Source organism: Porites lutea, chromosome 9, assembly GCF_958299795.1.
Source record: "Porites lutea chromosome 9, jaPorLute2.1, whole genome shotgun sequence".
Classification (NCBI taxonomy): Eukaryota; Metazoa; Cnidaria; class Anthozoa; order Scleractinia; family Poritidae; genus Porites; species Porites lutea.
The window spans coordinates 31,360,389-31,378,377 of NC_133209.1; the positions used below are offsets into that span (position 1 = coordinate 31,360,389).

The following is a 17,989-nucleotide window of genomic DNA, read 5'->3' on the forward strand; positions in this document are numbered from 1 at the left end:
ATATTGTGAAAACAAAAAGGTGCATGTTTCGTGATGGAGCTCCCTTCATCTTATCCTTCATAAAATTCGCTTTTTTGATAGTACCGGTATTTCATTTCTTTATTGCTTAGTAAACAACAGTCCGCTCTCGTACAAAGTACAGTCGATCCTCTCCACAACAGCCACCTCTTACGTCTGTAAAATTAGGCGACTTTGCATATCTAAACTCTTCGTTAGTTGTTGACAAATCACGTTCAAACTTGACATTTTTAGTATAGAGCGTATTCACTCACGTGGCCAGCATCCATGCAATTAAATGACACCAAAAGAAATTTTTTACATAAGAAACCTTAGACTCCAACACCAATATGGCGGTCATTTCATTGTTTAGGAAGGGATCATTAGATCCCATCGACCGTAGCCCCCTCGGACATCTCATGAAATTTACGCGACGTAGTTTTCCCCTTTACTTATTAGGGTTAAGCACTGCCTCTACTGATTAGGGTTAAGTACTGTTTAGTAGTCCCAGTTCCTTTGGGGGTTGGTCTCGCGATCGAGCAAAATCAAGCGAAGTTAACAAAACAAGAAATGACCAACTGGGGAAGAGTTTATACCGGCCGGGCCTGATGCCTCTGAGCAAATTAATTATTGCCAGACCTCACTATTCGTGTGACCTCAGTTAATAAAAACCCGATGCTATGATCAATGACCTCCTCAATATTATGTCAGTGTGATAGAAGTGATTTTTTTAACTGGCAATTTTAATCAAAAGTTTTCCTCAACTTGCTGCGCTTTTCGAATGAATGATGAGTTTTGTCCACCTAGAAGTTTTAAAAGTTTGTATTCTCGCTTTTTCGCACTAGTTTAACTTTAGTCGTGACGAGCGGGTGCAAAACAAGCTATTGTAGTCTTTGCATATTCATTAGTTTTGTCAAACTGATAGTGGTGATCAACATCACTAGGCGATCAAATGTTAAGGGTCAAAATGGTTCCTGTGCTTGGAATTCTTTAACACCAGTTTCCCTCCACTTTCTGCGCTTTTATTGTCTACCAAGAAGTTTGGAAAGTTTGTATGTTTCTTTCCTGGTACTTTCAAATTTATTCAGGGGCTAGCTTGTGGTAATTCACATGGCAAAAGGCCTTTTTTAAAAAATAACGTAATACTCTTTGTTGTCCCTCCAAAATTTTGCATTAGTATTCTCAATTTCTCTTGGGGCGAAAGGCCTATTGTCTACTCATTCACTAGCCAGTTTTGTCATCGATTTGTCAAGTTTTAATCAAGTCGGCATTTTTTTTCTGAATGCGTCTAATTCAAGCGTTAATTGTTCATTGATGAACTGAGTGCTGTTTTTCTCAATGTATTGTCAAGTCCCATGCTTATCCACTAGTACTGTTTTCAACCAAGACCAAAGTTATGTAATTGAGCGATTCGGCAAACTTTTCTCTTTGAATGTGACCAATCTATGCTTTGATTGCCCATTGTTGAACATAGAGTGCGTGCTTTTCTCACATACACTTTCAAGAAAAGATTTATCAAAAACATTTCTCACACTGGTTTGAATTTTAATCGAGTGACCGTATAAATGCAGACACCAATTTCAAGTTGATTTAACTGTGTTTGAAGCCAGAAACCTCCGTACCTCGCATTGCCTGCGGTGTAGAGAAGACCAAACTCAGCTAGGCGATCTCTGGTCTGGAATGAAAGTCAAGATTCTCTATAACTTCCTCGAAAACAGCAGGTTTGTCCTTAGTTCAACTTCAACTTTTGGTTACGCTATCGTTTACTTTCAAGTTATTTTCTGAAAAGAATTATAAGTCAATTTAAAGAAATGGTGATAAGCGTCCAAATTGCTTTAACGGTTTTTACTGGTCATTTTTGCTGCAGAAAGAAATTATTCTTTTAGACATTACATAACGGATTTTCTGTCACAATTCTTTCCTCTGTGTGTTGTCGTTATGTTGGTTCGATGAATGTGGAACTTGAGGGAAAAAAAGTGTAATAAAGGTTACGTGTAGTCAACAGGATAAGCGCGAGTTGCGATTGTTCGGGACAAATTGGCCCATTTTGTTGACGTCTATGCAGTTAGAATTTTTCGCTTTGATTAGAGAAGTGTTCACTTCAGTGGCTACACTTTTAAAATAAAAAACTTCAAACGTGGGACAGTTTTTATTACTCTGACTATATGCTTTTATATTTAATTAACCGCGACCTTATTAATTAACGTACGATTTGAAGGTAAATTATGCTTTTATGCCGCACAAACGCAATGCCAACAAACCAACTGTCAGTGAACTGTTGGTGTCACAATGCTTCCCGGGACGGTTCAGGCTGACATAAGATAATAGTCGACAGAGTGGCAAGACAGGTGTGAATAATCCAAAACAAAATCCATCTCAGATCCGGGTGCATTTTCCAATTTTTCTAAAACTGAACGCTCAATCTGTAATTTTCTCAAAATTCCTGAATGACAATTTATTTTGTTATGGAGCGTTGACGCAGAACGAATCGGCACAACTACAGAATACGCGTGCGTGCATAGATAAAACTGGTTTATCCTGTATCCAAACTTGTCTGAGGCATCCAAATCGTGGGATGATCGGCAAATCAAAGGAATTTGAAGATGTCGCAGTGCAATTCTTAACACGTTAGTACGGTCGTATTTACAACAACAAATAATACTTACCATTTTTTTTACAGGTATTACCTCGCCATAAAGAAAAACAGAACAATTTGTCTTGCAAGAAAGTCTTCAAAATAACAATAAAAGTACTGCCACGGTCCTTAACAAGGATACGCAGCCAACTCATTTGTGTGTCTCTCATTTATTCAGTATATACCAAACCTATGGTAAGTTCATTTTTTGCACATGCAACACAGTCGGTTAGTCGATTTTTCTGCAATTTTCCATTGTTTTGAAAAGGTTATTATTTTAGATAAATTTTAAGAACAGGTCGCTGAGGTGGAACAGAAGATCATTATTAGAAATAATAACCTACTGTTTCAATTCAGTGACCATAATAATAACCTACTTGTTCTAAAGCTATGGAAAAATACGCGCTCGGTCAATATTTTTAAAAAGGTCTCGAGGCTCGGCGATTAAGCTATATTTCTTTTCATGTTGCAATTATTTTGATGTGAGTTTTATGGTTTCACTGAAAATTCTGGTTTGGTATATACCCCAAGACAACTGCAGTTGTATTTACTTATAAATTAAACCCTTTTCACGCCTGACAGTGAAAAATATCACAATTTAAAAGAAGATTGCGCTTTTGAATTAAGTAACGAAAGTTCGGATTCGTTAACAACACGAAACCTTACAAAGAGCTAAATTCCTCAGCGTAATCCACCAACAACAAACTAAAAAGAAAAGGAAAAAGTATAACAAAAAAACGCCGGAGACCTATTATCAACAAGAATCCAACAAAAAACAAAAGGTAAGTAAAAAAAAGGCAAGTAAAAGGTAAGTGTAATTGTATTGTTTTTTATTTAGCCCTGGGGACTAAGGCTCCGCCAGAGGGGGGAGAGCCCTGGGGACTAAGGCTCCGCCAGAGGGGGGAGAGCCCTGGGGACTAAGGCTCCGCCAGAGGGGGGAGAGCCCTGGGGACTAAGGCTCCGCCAGAGGGGGGAGAGCCCTGGGGACTAAGGCTCCGCCAGAGGGGGGAGAGCCCTGGGGACTAAGGCTCCGCCAGAGGGGGGAGAGCCCTGGGGACTAAGGCTCCGCCAGAGGGGGGAGAGCCCTGGGGACTAAGGCTCCGCCAGAGGGGGGGAGAGCCCTGGGGACTAAGGCTCCGCCAGAGGGGGGAGAGCCCTGGGGACTAAGGCTCCGCCAGAGGGGGGAGAGCCCTGGGGACTAAGGCTCCGCCAGAGGGGGGAGAGCCCTGGGGACTAAGGCTCCGCCAGAGGGGGGAGAGCCCTGGGGACTAAGGCTCCGCCAGAGGGGGGAGAGCCCTGGGGACTAAGGCTCCGCCAGAGGGGGGAGAGCCCTGGGGACTAAGGCTCCGCCAGAGGGGGGAGAGCCCTGGGGACTAAGGCTCCGCCAGAGGGGGGAGAGCCCTGGGGACTAAGGCTCCGCCAGAGGGGGGAGAGCCCTGGGGACTAAGGCTCCGCCAGAGGGGGGAGAGCCCTGGGGACTAAGGCTCCGCCAGAGGGGGGAGAGCCCTGGGGACTAAGGCTCCGCCAGAGGGGGGAGAGCCCTGGGGACTAAGGCTCCGCCAGAGGGGGGAGAGCCCTGGGGACTAAGGCTCCGCCAGAGGGGGGAGAGCCCTGGGGACTAAGGCTCCGCCAGAGGGGGGAGAGCCCTGGGGACTAAGGCTCCGCCAGAGGGGGGAGAGCCCTGGGGACTAAGGCTCCGCCAGAGGGGGGAGAGCCCTGGGGACTAAGGCTCCGCCAGAGGGGGGAGAGCCCTGGGGACTAAGGCTCCGCCAGAGGGGGGAGAGCCCTGGGGACTAAGGCTCCGCCAGAGGGGGGAGAGCCCTGGGGACTAAGGCTCCGCCAGAGGGGGGAGAGCCCTGGGGACTAAGGCTCCGCCAGAGGGGGGAGAGCCCTGGGGACTAAGGCTCCGCCAGAGGGGGGAGAGCCCTGGGGAGCCCTGTTCTAGTTATCCTTAATAAAGTATAAAACATTTTGTTTAAAAGTTGCAATACTGTTTGATTCTCCAATATGATTGGGTAAACCATTCCATTCATTTACAATACGGTTAAAAAAACTATACTCGCAGTATTTGTGTTGTGAGAAAGGCTTTGTCGTAACCGCGATTGGTAAGGTAGTTAATAAGCTCATTAGTATGCTGTATGTAACTGTCAAGGCTGGAACAGATGCGGAGAACGCGAAGTGTAAGGCTCTAAGGAATAGAGCTTTTAGTGTGATGAGGATGACACGATGAAATGAGAAATACTGGTGTTTTTCAGTAGGTTAAAGTCAGGAGCCCATAACCCGGCGGAGCCACCAACTTCCATACTAGGCCTATGTTACGGCGTTTTTACGGACTGACTTATTTTTAGACACATTTTAGGGCACTTTTTCCCGCAAAATCCAAAATGGAGGTTCTGCCACTTCTATTAACGCATTCGAAGTATAAGATCAATGATTGATTGAAAAAGCTCTCTTACCTTTAGTTCATAGCCACTCTGTGTCCTACGGCCGGTTTAAACGCCGTTTAGTCGACTTTCTTCTATACGGCGTTTAAACCGGCCGTAGGACACAGAGTGGCTATGAACTAAAGGTAAGGGAACTTTTTGAATCAATATTTCGCGTGATCATGATTTTTTTTTTCTTAGCATTGTAGATTCGAATACATGTGATAAAATTCGAACAATAAGGGCCCGAATCACATGTAATAATGCAAGAAATCTCGACCTTCGTTTTCTTAAAGGCTACTAGTACAGATAGACAAACAAGAAGACTACATATCTTTAAGATTTTTGAATTTATTTGGCATCACATAATACACTAATAATATTCCGACCAAATGACCTCTGAAGCCCGAACCAAAATATAGTGCGCTTGGGCAGCCTGTGTGAGGACGAGAAAACCATGAGACCAACGAGGGCCAATGAGGGCCAATGAGGGCCAATGAGACCTTATGAGACCACAGGCGAGGGGAATTCTGTGTTCCAAGATGGCGGTTTATGAAGCATTCAATGGTGATCTGATCGGCTTTGCCACGGAAAATGCAACCAGAAATATGGACAGACACATTGCATTACAAGTTCATCACTTTTCGAAATCAAGCAGATCTTTCGAAAAAACTTTGGATAAAGTTTTATCGTTGAACATCTCGACGTTTTGTGAGCTTCAAGTCTGGCGGGTGAAGTGCTCATTGGACACAAGATTCGGAATATATCGGCCGTGTATATTACTTCGCCAGGCTTCTTCAAAAAATGATAACATGGAGAAGTATCATGTTTTTCTTCTAGAAAGTTACGATTCATTAATAATGATTGGAAGTTTTGAGGTTAATAGAACAGGAAAATCACAGATCGAGTTTCACTTGATTGATGGACCAGCGGTTTGTTGGGCCGTTGAAGGTTGTGTTGTTTTTGCTCGATATGACCCTAAATTGGAGAAAATGACAGTGGAGACTATAAATGTTATTGATTCCTTGAACAAACCACCAGTTGAAGAATTTAACCTTTTTTGGTGCGGTCTACTGAGGGATGAAACAGTTGCCATGGGAACCAAGCTGCATGTGACAGGTGATGGTGAAAATGTACTGACAAGATGGACTTGTGTCTCGCATCCACAGAATCATATTCAAGAGATTCCACTGGTTCCTAATGTGTACATTCCTATAGTGACGTTCATTCTCATAAGAGATGTGTCATTTGGCCAGTCCGAAACCATGTATGATGGACTGGAAGTATTTCTAACAACAAATCACGGACAGTTGTTAAAGTTTATGGATGGGCATCTAAAAAACTGCTGGCCTCTGCCATTTAATGATGCATGCAGGATTTGGATACTGGAGGTAGGCTTGTTATCAGACAGTATAACATTTGATGTGTTCAGTCAGGACACTTGTTGTTTTGACCATCTCTTCTTCCTTCTGCTTACCTTTCCTTCCCTTCTCTTTCTCTCTCTTTCCTTTTTTAAAAATGAATGACAAACATTGAGGTTGTCATGTTTTTATTTCAATGATATCAGGCCTTGTTGATATAAGAGGAAGATGAGTTTAAAGTTAACAGTGACTTACTTAGTCTTTACAAGTAGAAAGTACAAAACAACTTTCTCTTAAAAAGAGGCAATCTTCTAACCTTTTTCCATAACTAGCTAGGAGCAAGTAACGGGAAGATTATTACACGTGACTCCCATTTTGTAGGCAAATGACAGCCCAGTCTTTTTCTTTGTCCATCAAGCATTAAGATATAGCCTACAATCGGCGACAAAATTGTTGAGACATTGTACTTAAATAGGGTAGTTTTGGAGAACAAAGGAATCCGCACCCCTCCACTGTCCCCTCCATTCAATGATGGGGTGTTTGTTGTTTTCTATAGGCAGCTAGAACAAGGGCACAACATTGCACGGAGGGGATGGGGGAGGAAAGCTATATTTCCTCCTTTTGAAGTTAATAAAACGTAAAAAAGCCCAGTTTTGGGCAAAGTGTCTCAACTCATTTTGTCGCCGATTGTCTGAATCGAAATCTACGCGCTGTTCTCTTATTAGCACTGGTTAGGAGACGGTAACTAGTTGAGATTACTATATACACCGGGTCGTTTTTCAGAAGATAGATAAGATACCCATATAATCCCTTTCCTGTGTTTTTCGAGGGAAAATTAGTTTTGACAATCTTTGTACTCGGTAGTGTTTTCAAGTAATTTCGCAGCATACCCACGTACGGAATGATTGATTTTCCTCTGGTAACTAAGTGTGATCAGTAGGAATCGATGGCAGGTCATATATTGTATCTGAATGTATCCCTAGTAAGTTCGAAGTGTTTATTCGAAATTTGGCTATTTGATAAGGGTGGGATGGGTGATAAAATAGCCATGATTGCTATGGGCAGGAGAATTTTCAGGAAAAATGTTCCAACTTCTAACGCACAGCAAAGCTGCATAACATTGCTAAATCTGTGCAGCAGATTCGTTGCCCATATACCCATAAGGGTCTTTGAAGAATGTACTTTACAGTAGAAACTATGAGGTCAGGAGGGGACTGGCCACGAGTAACCACGAGTAACCAACTTTGTTCTTAAAAGATAATTAGATTTATTTTCTTTTATACTCATCATGGTTACTCTAATAACAACAAGAATTTTGATTCTAGTCCTTGCAGGCTTAAGGGTTTAATGTATATTTATTTTCAGCCTGAGCCTGGTGAAGTCATGGTTATGATTGCATCGCAAGAGAAGAAGGTGTGTGTAGTGAATTGCAAGAAGAACCAGGTAAGGTGAATCTGCTATGGTAATTATGTGATTTCCACTGCATTATGTTTCCTGTCCCAATTATTATTCTCAAATTTTTGTTATCCTCATGTACGTAGGGCTAGCTCATTGAAATGGAATGTACATTCTTCACAAATTATTCACATCACTTAACAGCAAAGTTTTTAAGAAGAGAGAGGATTCAGAGCCTCTGGACACTCTCTCTAATCTTACTGAACCCATTCTAGAAGAAATCCCAACTTCTGATTGGTCTGAAAATATCTGAATATGCAATATATTCTTCCCCTGACCTCTGAGGATAAGTTGTGATTACGTTAATCTGACATCAAACAAATTGAAATTATATATAATGTCAGCAATTGATTAATCTGATACACGTGTAGCAATCCAACACCAAAGTTGTGATTATGTTAACCAAACGTCAAACAATTTGAAATTATATACAATATTTCTACAAGTCTTTCAGGAATTGATTAATCTGATACACGTGTAGCAATCTAACACCATCCTACTGTTCCTTTTAGAGACAGAATGTACCAAAATTAATTATTATTATTAATATTAATAAATTCTTATTTTTTTCATTTCAGGTAGTAAAAGAGTATGATGCCATTGAGTTAGTGCTTGTAGATGACTTCCTGGAAAGCGGACATGAGCAAGTTCTTTTCTTGCCGACAAATCTCAACATGCGTACTGAGTGTAAGGGTCTTACGTATTCAAATAATTTTTTTATTACTTCGTAGCAACTTACATGTAACTTTGTCTATCTTTTTTTTTATGTGATTCTCTTTCTTCCACTTCCACATGTTATAGCTGGTGAGTTGTCCAGATATTTTCTGATAGATATGGCAAAGGGAATGGTGTCCATTGACTCAGAAGGCAGTAAGGTTAGTTTTTTAATTGGGACTACCACCACCTCACCGCAGAATGAACATAACTTTCATCCTAACCCATCTCATTTTTTTAAAAGTTCTCTCAAACAAGGATATATTCCTAAATGCCTAATAACCAGTGTATATGTACATGTATTTCAGGAATATTTTAACCTATGACATAAGAGATCAAGGGAAGTGAAAAAAATACCAACCACACAAAACATATACTTACTACGGTACCCATACTGCAACTGTTAGAAGTTTATTATTTTATTTACTGATTGGTATTATGAACTTAATAATTCCAACGTTTATGGATCTTGCTTGCAAGATAATGATATGATATATCATAATGATATGTCATAATGATGTGACTCTCCTCTCTCTCTCTCATGCATTTAAGGTACATGTATAAGATATGAAAAAGGAAAACTAAATAACTTAGGTGTATCTTATTGGTACTTTATAATTTCCCAGGTCTTTAATTTTGCGTCTTTCACGATTGTGAAAAAATCCTGAAATTAAAGATCTGCGAAAATAAATCCTTATGAAATCTAATACTCGTATGGAAAATTCAAATAGCGATTGACATGTAATAGTGACGATATGCATCAACAAACACATTGCTTTCTGGTTTTACTGGTATGCCCCATTTCATATCTTCCGTTGTGAAATGATGACGTGGGGCAATCATCGACTAGTTTGCTTCGAAGATTTTTTCTGGTCTTTCTTATTCTTGTCACTTGCAAGAATAAAGCAATGTCTGCCTCCCTCCACAGAAGTTTCACTAACCATGGTGATTTCCTTCACTATCCTTGAGCAGTCTAGAGTCATTCACTGTTTTGTTTTTGCGGGCCAAGCTGGGCGATTGCGTTGTATTGTAATTTGCATTACCTGTAACCAGCCCCATATCTTTGTTGATAGCACTCTTAAATCACAGGCACTGCAATTCACATGCTGAGCTCCGTTTGCCATAAATGAACAGCCATCGCCTTTAGTTCGGATTGCTCAAAATTTCTTTACAGCTGGCTTTCGTTCTGGCAAACCCAGACATTGTCAAAAGTGAAAACATTTTCAGCTAAATTTTATACACAAACGTCATGATTCCATATTTTTTATATCCGTTAGAAATTAACAACGTATTTTAGACTGCTTCTGAGTACAATCGTGCACAATTTCACTGTTTAGATCTTGACTTGTGATTGGCTAATTTCAAAATTTGTCTCAAATTCTGTCTGGGTGGTTCGGTTTGTGTAGTTGCAATGAAAAGAGAGAGGCATTTATTCTGATAACTGTAACAAACTCTACAAAACTAATACTCTTTTGGCAAATAGATAAATCACCAAAGTTTACAAAGAGCAGACTATCCAGTCCATCCATTTTTATGTTTAGGCCATCTAGAGATCCTTATTGTTTTTTACACCTCAACTTTAATGCCACAATCCTTTCTATGAATCTGGGAATGAAAAAGATGCAATGTGCAATCACTGATTAATCAAGCAAGAAACTGCATGAATTAATTAAATGATTTTTCTCCATTTCACTGATTTCCTAATATTTTCAAGCTAGCAATTTAGTATTGAGTTTACTTGTGAGAAATACACTGACAGAGTCTTCCCTTTGGTAGGGTTCTGCATCTTCTCAGCCTCAGCCAGTGACTGATTCACTTCTGAAAACTGCACAGGCTTTGCAGACAAGACTTCAGGTCAGAGAAACTAAATCCAATAACTAACACTACACTTTATTTCCTCCCTGAAAGTTATGCTTCTTTCTTATAAAAAAACCAGGAGTTTCAAATTAAACACCATAAAAGTTGTTCTTATGGCATTGCAGTCTCCAAAAATCTATATTAATTAGCATTTGTTTACTTTCATGAATTGTCTTTCTTTGTTTTGCTTTAAATGAAAGCTTGAAAATTTATTTCTGAAAAGCAAAAACAAACACTTTTTCAGGGGTGGCAAACTGTCCCCAGAGAATTGATGGGTCTCAGGAAATTTTGAACTGATTCTTCTTTCACTTTCCCAAGGACTTTTTGAGGAAGGTTTTCTGTCCTGTCATTAGAGAAACATTTCCAAATTCCAATTTAATTCTTGTTCCAGCTTGATATCATTTGAGCAGAAATATTTTATTCACAGGCCAGAGCATCTGCTTTACATGAGGCTAAAATGGAGTGCCATGAGAAATGGAAAATGGTGGAGCGTTGTTGTAAAGTCTTGAAAAAAGTTACCTCTTCTGATGATCCAGGCAGCAAGGTGAAAAAAGAAAAGGTACATTTGACAAAATGAGACTTTATGTCTTGAATTTTCTTATAATTTGAAATTTGCTAGGGATCGTTTTCACTGCTAACAAGTAGTTACTTGTCATAGAAGAGAAATGTATAGCCTGTCATTCTCTGGGTAAACAGAATGAAATACACTATTTGGATGTTGGTGGACAGTAATAAAATTACTCCAACTGGTCCAGAAAATTAGTTAATGTGATCATAAGCACATCTCACATCACCTTCTCAAATTTAACTCTGAATAATAATAATAACTAGCGATAACCAAAGGTTAGGGGGTGCGTGTGACAACAATCGAAGGTCCAAACACTTGTGCTCCATTGCTGTGCTTTGCGCACGTTTCACTTCACAGATTTTCAAAACATGCATAATCCGATTACGAGGGGCAGAAGGTCGAAATGAGTGTGATCAAATTGCGTTCTGCGCATTCCATACATTCTTAGTGGAAGTCCAAACGAATGCTGGCTACATACATGCGACGCATGCATAATAACAACCTGGGGATTAGGATTGCGGGCGACAAGAGGAGCCGGCAATAATAATAATAATAAAAACAGCAAAGGTACAACCCATCTCTGGAGATGTAAATATTGTGGTGATAGTAATTTTTTTTTCCTTCTACTTAGTGTCCAGGTCTTTACTGTCTTTTAGAAGGTGCTCTTACTGATGGTAAGTCATTGAACAGTGTGTCAAGATGGCATGTTGTAGTACTGGTGACCCAGTCCTTCGATTGTGTGTAGAGGCGGCGATTGTATGACAGTCAAACGAATATGTGAAAAAGGTTGCTGAAAGGCACTCAATTCCCATTTGTGAAGGCCAATGAGCGTTTTTTTCTTTTCCTATGTTCCTGAAAACAATAAAAAAGAAAACATATACATGTTTGTCCAGCTATTGAGTCCAAAAAGAACTTCTAAGAGAGGTATTTTGGATCTAAAGTGGTGTCTGTTTGCTGCCAGTTGGGTGTGTCTTACAGGTCTACATGTACTTGGAATCTAAATTATGATGTCCATGCAACAGAATAACACAGCAGCAGATCATATTTCCGTCAGCTAACAAAATGGAATATATTTCTCTCATCACTATGTTGTGTGTACAGGTGAACGAGATTCTCCTGCAGCTAAGATGCCTCAGTCAACCCTGTCTGTCAATGAGATATGGCAGCGTATTGTTCATAACCAGTGGATTGTTGGTGTTGATGTGGAGAACACTAGTGAGAGGTATCAAACATCCCTTTATTGTTAAAATAAGGTAAAAGAGTTAAGGGAGCAGTAAGCCCCAGTAGGGATCATGTGGTTGGTTGTATTACTGCTGCTCTGACTGAAGGGGATACTACAATCCTGGGCAAAGCGTTTGGCACACTTAGTCATTTACCTATGATCTGTGGACTTTCTAATAATCTTCCTTCCCCCCCCCCCCTTCTCCCTGGACAGTGATGGGTGCTACACGTCAAAAACGTTTGGAAACCTTTCAAAGTGTCTGGACTTCAACTTTGTTTGGAGGGAGACGGAACCTTCGTAAAGCCATATTTACAATTGTTGCGAATTGTCAGTCACTCACAAATTCCCAACCATAAAGAGCAGTGAAAAGGGAAGTGTCCCAGACCCTTTTGGCCATGGTTGTAGTCCATTGTAAGGATACCTCCAGTAGTGCATCGCCGTAACTCATTTATACACCTGGGTGACGGGAGACAAAATGCAGCAAAATTTCTTGTTTAAGGAAGCCAGGCAACAGCAGCAAGGTTCAAACCTAGACAGATTGGTATTTAAATGGGTTGACTGCTCACCACCATGTCTCCACTCTTAGAGTAGCGGTAATGAAGCCTCTCGAGGCCAACTTACTTGTGGCTTACCCTACATTCTCTAGGATGAAGCCCACTCCATGTAAGGGAATCTTAGACAGTCTTGAATTCTGGATTCCAAGCTGGGGATTCCGGATTCCAGGGACTGGACTTCAGTCTTTGTAGGTGGAACTTGGACTCCGGACTCCTTGAGCTGTATTCTGGATTCTACAAGCAAAAATTTCCTTTATTTCGGAGTCCAGCTTCCCTTAGTTGGAGTGAATGAAGCGGTCATAGTACCCCTTCTCCCTCAGTATGGAATGCTACTCTATCAGTCAACGCTTGCTGTAAAGCAAAAAAGCAAATTTACTTTGTAAAGATGTGTTACTGGAGCTACTCACTTAGTCCATTCAAAATGTAAAATGTTACATAGAGTTTGAGAGAGGATCTGTTTGCTTTAAGCCAAAATTTACTATGCACTGTTCAATTCCTTTTGATTAACATTTGATGAACCCCTTTCGTACACTAAGGTATTATAAGCGTGAGAACGCTTTCAAGAGAGTCTCCCAAGATCAATTTTATTGTAGCTTTCGACCGTAACACTGTCTTCGTCAGCAATGAACGCTCATTTTTGTCACGTGAATTAGTCACTTGACAACAACTGATTTAAAATCGTGGGAAATTCATAACCCCCTCTCTATAGAGTACTAAAGTGTGATGTCATAAAAATGAAATTTCTGAAATTATGGGATTTTTTAGGTCGACCCCAAAAAAATTTAAAAGGGTTTGTACTTTTTCTAAGCATAAGTGGGCTACGATCTCAGAGACAATTTGCTTATTTTTGGCAAGTAGGCCTCTTGGACATTGTTCTTTCAGAATATCCTGACAAATCCCATAATTTCAGAAATTTCATTTTTATGACGTCATCACTTTAGTACTCTATTTAGGGTTGGATGCTGGTGTCTGATATGGATGTTCTCTTGATTTTTGGAAAAGATACATCTTTACTAGACCACGCTTGCTAGTTCTTTTTTTTCCTTTTAAATTTTAGTTCTGTTTCTGACTTTGTTGTCGGACTGGTAAATTGCCAACCTGATGGTCTGACATATACATCAAAGGCTTCGTTCTGTAGTGGGGACACCTGTCATCATAAACAACCTGGAATGTCAGCGGATTCTGAGTTTCATAGCAAGTGGAGATCTCCATCTTCTAAGAAACAAAAGCGTGACCGTGAAACCACAGCTGTCAATCAAGAGAAGCTGTTACCAGGAGACCAAACAAGCTTGACAGTGGTTGCCTCTTTACCAAGATTTGCGCACTCAGATAGTTCTTCCGTGTCTGTTGTGGTCACGTGGACCAGTGAAAACATGGATAGAAGCAATGATCGGCATTCCATGCATTGCGGAGATGTGACGTTGCACTTTGAGCAAATAATAAATGGCAGTTTAAATGTGAAATCAGGTGTGGATCTTAAGTCAACCCAGCATAATATTGAGGCATTCAGATCAGTGTCTATTGAAACCAAGGTAAGGGAAATTGTACACAAGGGGTAAAAAATGTCATGCTGTCTAGTTGTTAACTCTTTAAGCACCAATATTGACCCGCATCAAACTTCTCCTTACAGCATCATTGCCCAAACAAATGAACAAGGAAAGAGAGTGAATGGAATTATCAGCACTGATGAAATGTCTTGATGTTTGAACACATTTTCTTAAGCAGTGCAATAAACAAATGGAAAACAGGGAGGATTATATACACTTTGGGAGAATAATATACATGTTGATGACATGCTGGTGCGAGCAAGAATTCTTACTCTCGACCGATATTTTTCTTGAGAATGTAACTCCGGATAGTGTCTTTTTAGCGTTTGTCTTAAAAGTATGTTGTTTTGGTGAGTTTTTATCCTGTTTTCTTTTCTTCCCAGCTTTCCTTACGTAGCAGATTTTCGAGTTCCTACCACATCACGTTGCTGGTGAAAACGTTAATGAGAGATGTTCCTGTAATACAAGCGACAGAAGAAGCTGACTACTCAATCATGTTTGGTCAACTTCTTCTCGCACTCCAAGAAAACGGCCCCTTGGGTGGGGCTGGAATTGTCCTCAGTGGTGAAGATCGAATTACCCTTATAACGAGGTAAAGTAAGATTTTGTTTTTTTCACGCGTGTTTACTATTTACATGAACAGTAACTAAGAAACGAATGTGACATTGCTGTTGGAATAAATTGATTAAACGCGGAACAACACTTTCAGAAACTCATCTCTTTGCTGTCTGTGCCAGCACGTCACATGATATCAGCTATTATACGCAATTGGCACCCATTTTGCTTGTACAAAACGAAACTGTGTTTCCCATTCGGCTAGTATTCCGTCAAAACCAAACGCCTAGAATAGCTTGTATTTCGTTGCTTTGAATTGTTTGGTATTTTTTAATTTCCAGCAATGCAGTCGACATTCTCGCCATTAGTTGGCAACGGGATTCGCCTTTAAGATCGTGTCGTTGTTGTAAGCAATGTTCATCCTTGTCAGCTTATAAATCGGCCATGTTTTCAATTAGGATTACTTGTGTTGGTCTTTCGCTCCCCCAAGTAATCAAAATTAAATAATTTCTTTTTACCATGGCCCCCGTTGATTAGGGCCAAAGGTGGCGCAGTGATGAGAGAATTCTCTTGCGTCAGTTTGGACTGGGTTCGAATCCCGGCGTCGACGCCCTACATACGTGGGTCAAGTTTGTTGTTGGTTTTAGCACTTGTTCTGAGAGAATTTTCTTCTTATCTCCTAAAATAACATTTCTAAAAGGCAATTTAACCAAAAAATGTAGACTAAGAACAACTATATGGATGTGCTGCCTCTAAATCATTATCTATTCATCCTGTTCTAGAAACAAGAAGCAAGCGTACCTACTGTTACACAGATTACGACAAGTTTTACCTCCTGATGTTAGTATTCTTGCCGATCCTTCGTTAGAGTTGTCCGCTGTAAAGAACAGTGTGTGTACCATGAATCATGAAGTTACGAACTTGCAGCAAAATCTACACAAGCTGATTGAAAAAGCCAGCGGAAGTCGTGCAAGCTCAGGGAAAGAGGGTGGGAAAGAACATGGTAATGAGGGTGTTGGAGCTCTAAGAGATGCATTTGAACGAAAAAGGGCAAGAGAAGCGATGAGAGGAGAAAACATTTCTAGCGAGCAAAGTGATATATTACAGATGTGGAGTGATTTTGTTCAGTGTCAGATATCAAGTGACTGTGCTGTGGCCAAGACCTAAAGGGCCTACTACAGAACACCCTTATTTCACGTTCCCCCTACGTCGCTAGGAAGACGGAGAAAAAGATAAAGCCACTTTTAACTTCACACTTAAAGATCTCGAGTAAAGTTTCTTCAATTTATGCTGTACTTAGTCAATAGAGCGTTTTTACATGACATCGCTTTCACCATATTGGTATCACAAAACAATAAAACGGCTGCCACGTTAGTGTCCCAAACCAGTCCTGTGGGAGTTGAACCTTTCTTGTGTAGAAACTTTCTTTTGTTCCAAAGCATTTTCATAGCTGCTCGCCAAGTGAATGAAAAAGCTCTATAGTAAAAAAAAAACGGGGTAAGCGCTTCAGATGGTTGCGCATAAATGCCGAACCAACTGCTTTCATCTCCGTTGCCCAGTCCCTAGGCCGCTCATTATTCCGTGCGGCCTATGCGTTTCGGGTAACGTGGTCCCGGAACCATTAAACCCTTTTAAAGAGTATTTTACGAAAACGACTGCTCCCGTAAGTGATTGCCATTACGTTTGTTAGATTTGGCTTCGTTTTCTGTATCAAGCAAGAGACGGCCCCGGTGATCGTGTCTTGCAGTAATCATAAAACCTCACTCTCGCTACCAAGAGAAGAAATTGCTAATGCTGTTGACAATATCAGAAATTTTTGGCTACAACAAAGTAAACTGATTTTCTTTGGATTTATGGCGTTTATTTAACCTCCATGAATATATATGTATATATATATATATATATGTACACCTTGCCTAGTCCCTGGACCTCATTGCGCGCGGCCGCTACGTTTCGGGTCACGTGGTCTGGATACGTCACCGAAATACATTGACCGAGAAGGCTCGGGAAGACGCCGTACGGGGACCGGGCAAATGTACAACAATGTTGCCAAAATCATAAGGCATTGCTACAGAGACTGACACGGGTCTACCCCAACCTAGTCACCAGGGTCTTCTCGTTTTCCGTACTTGGTTCCGAGGTTCCGCAAATAAAACAAAAGGAATGGATATAAATTAGGGTGGTTTTACTTAACCACTGAAATGGATAGTTGACCACTACTCAATATTACACGCTGATTGCATTGTTTCCTATTGTGACTTGAAACTGTTTGGCAAGGGTTAAGTAAACTCACTATAACTTCAAGGTGATGTCTTTTTTGTATTCATACAAGGCTTTGAGCCAGAATGAATTATAATACATGGAAACTGGTTAACTAAGCATTCTGCTGATCTCCCCAGCAAGTGCTCAAGAGAAAGCCCAAGGGACACTTGAAAACCGAGAAGATCAAAATCAAGAGAATGCACGACTTGCCTTAAACATTGTACCCAAGCCAGGTTTCGAGGGACAGGGAGACAAACCAAGGATGGATAAGTTAACCATCGCAAGATTGGGTTACAATAGGCCCTTAAACGTTTTTTTTTATTTTCAATTTTTGACATACACCAGTGAGGGAAAATACTTCGACACCACTAGAGAGAGCACCTTAAAATTAGTAGACTTGTCAAGCTTAAAAGTGTTACGTCTTAAACAAGGGAAGATATCGCTTCACAAAAGTTGCGAAATTTTACACACGTTTGTATGCTGGGGGCAAGTCCCCCTCCCCCCCCCCCCCCCCCCCCCCCTCTCAACATACAAACGTCTGTAAAATTTCACGACTTTGAGGAACTACATATTCGTTAGCTTTCCAACTAAAGCCAGGGAAAAGCGCTCCGGGGACGAGGCTGTTAGCTTTCAACAAATCAACTTTGAACTTGGCAATGTTACTCATATTTTGTAAGGACAGAAATACAGGTTATAACTTGAGGAAAAATGACACACAGGACCTTGTTCCAAATTTTAGTAGAACTGATGGTTTTAAGGCGTGCCTCAGACGTTCCTCGTGCTGACGCACCCAAAGACAACTCCTTCACGGACTGAAACCACTCCTTTTGTTAATTCAT

At 40.7% G+C, this 17,989-nt stretch overlaps 1 protein-coding gene across 1 annotated transcript; it reads left to right on the forward strand.

Annotated features, from left to right (window-relative positions):
* The first annotated feature begins 5,582 nt into the window (after positions 1–5,582).
* On the forward strand, positions 5,583–16,550 carry LOC140949182 (Fanconi anemia group B protein-like). Its single transcript, XM_073398410.1, has 11 exons — positions 5,583–6,446; positions 7,782–7,859; positions 8,450–8,558; positions 8,673–8,746; positions 10,362–10,439; positions 10,870–11,016; positions 11,642–11,684; positions 12,112–12,232; positions 13,844–14,318; positions 14,717–14,925; positions 15,671–16,550. Exons 1-11 carry the CDS (start codon positions 5,598–5,600, stop codon positions 16,053–16,055), a joined length of 2,568 nt encoding a protein of 855 aa, XP_073254511.1. The 5' UTR covers positions 5,583–5,597; the 3' UTR covers positions 16,056–16,550.
* Positions 16,551–17,989: the final 1,439 nt, after the last annotated feature.

Excerpts from the sequence above, each read along its gene's own strand:
- LOC140949182 (XM_073398410.1), top strand. The coding sequence starts at position 5,598 with ATGGCGGTTTATGAAGCATTCAATGGTGATCTGATCGGCTTTGCCACG. Across the intron at positions 7,860-8,449 it reads TGAATTGCAAGAAGAACCAG|GTAGTAAAAGAGTATGATGC; the intron begins GTAAGGTGAATC and ends TTTTCATTTCAG. Across the intron at positions 8,747-10,361 it reads TTGACTCAGAAGGCAGTAAG|GGTTCTGCATCTTCTCAGCC; the intron begins GTTAGTTTTTTA and ends TCCCTTTGGTAG.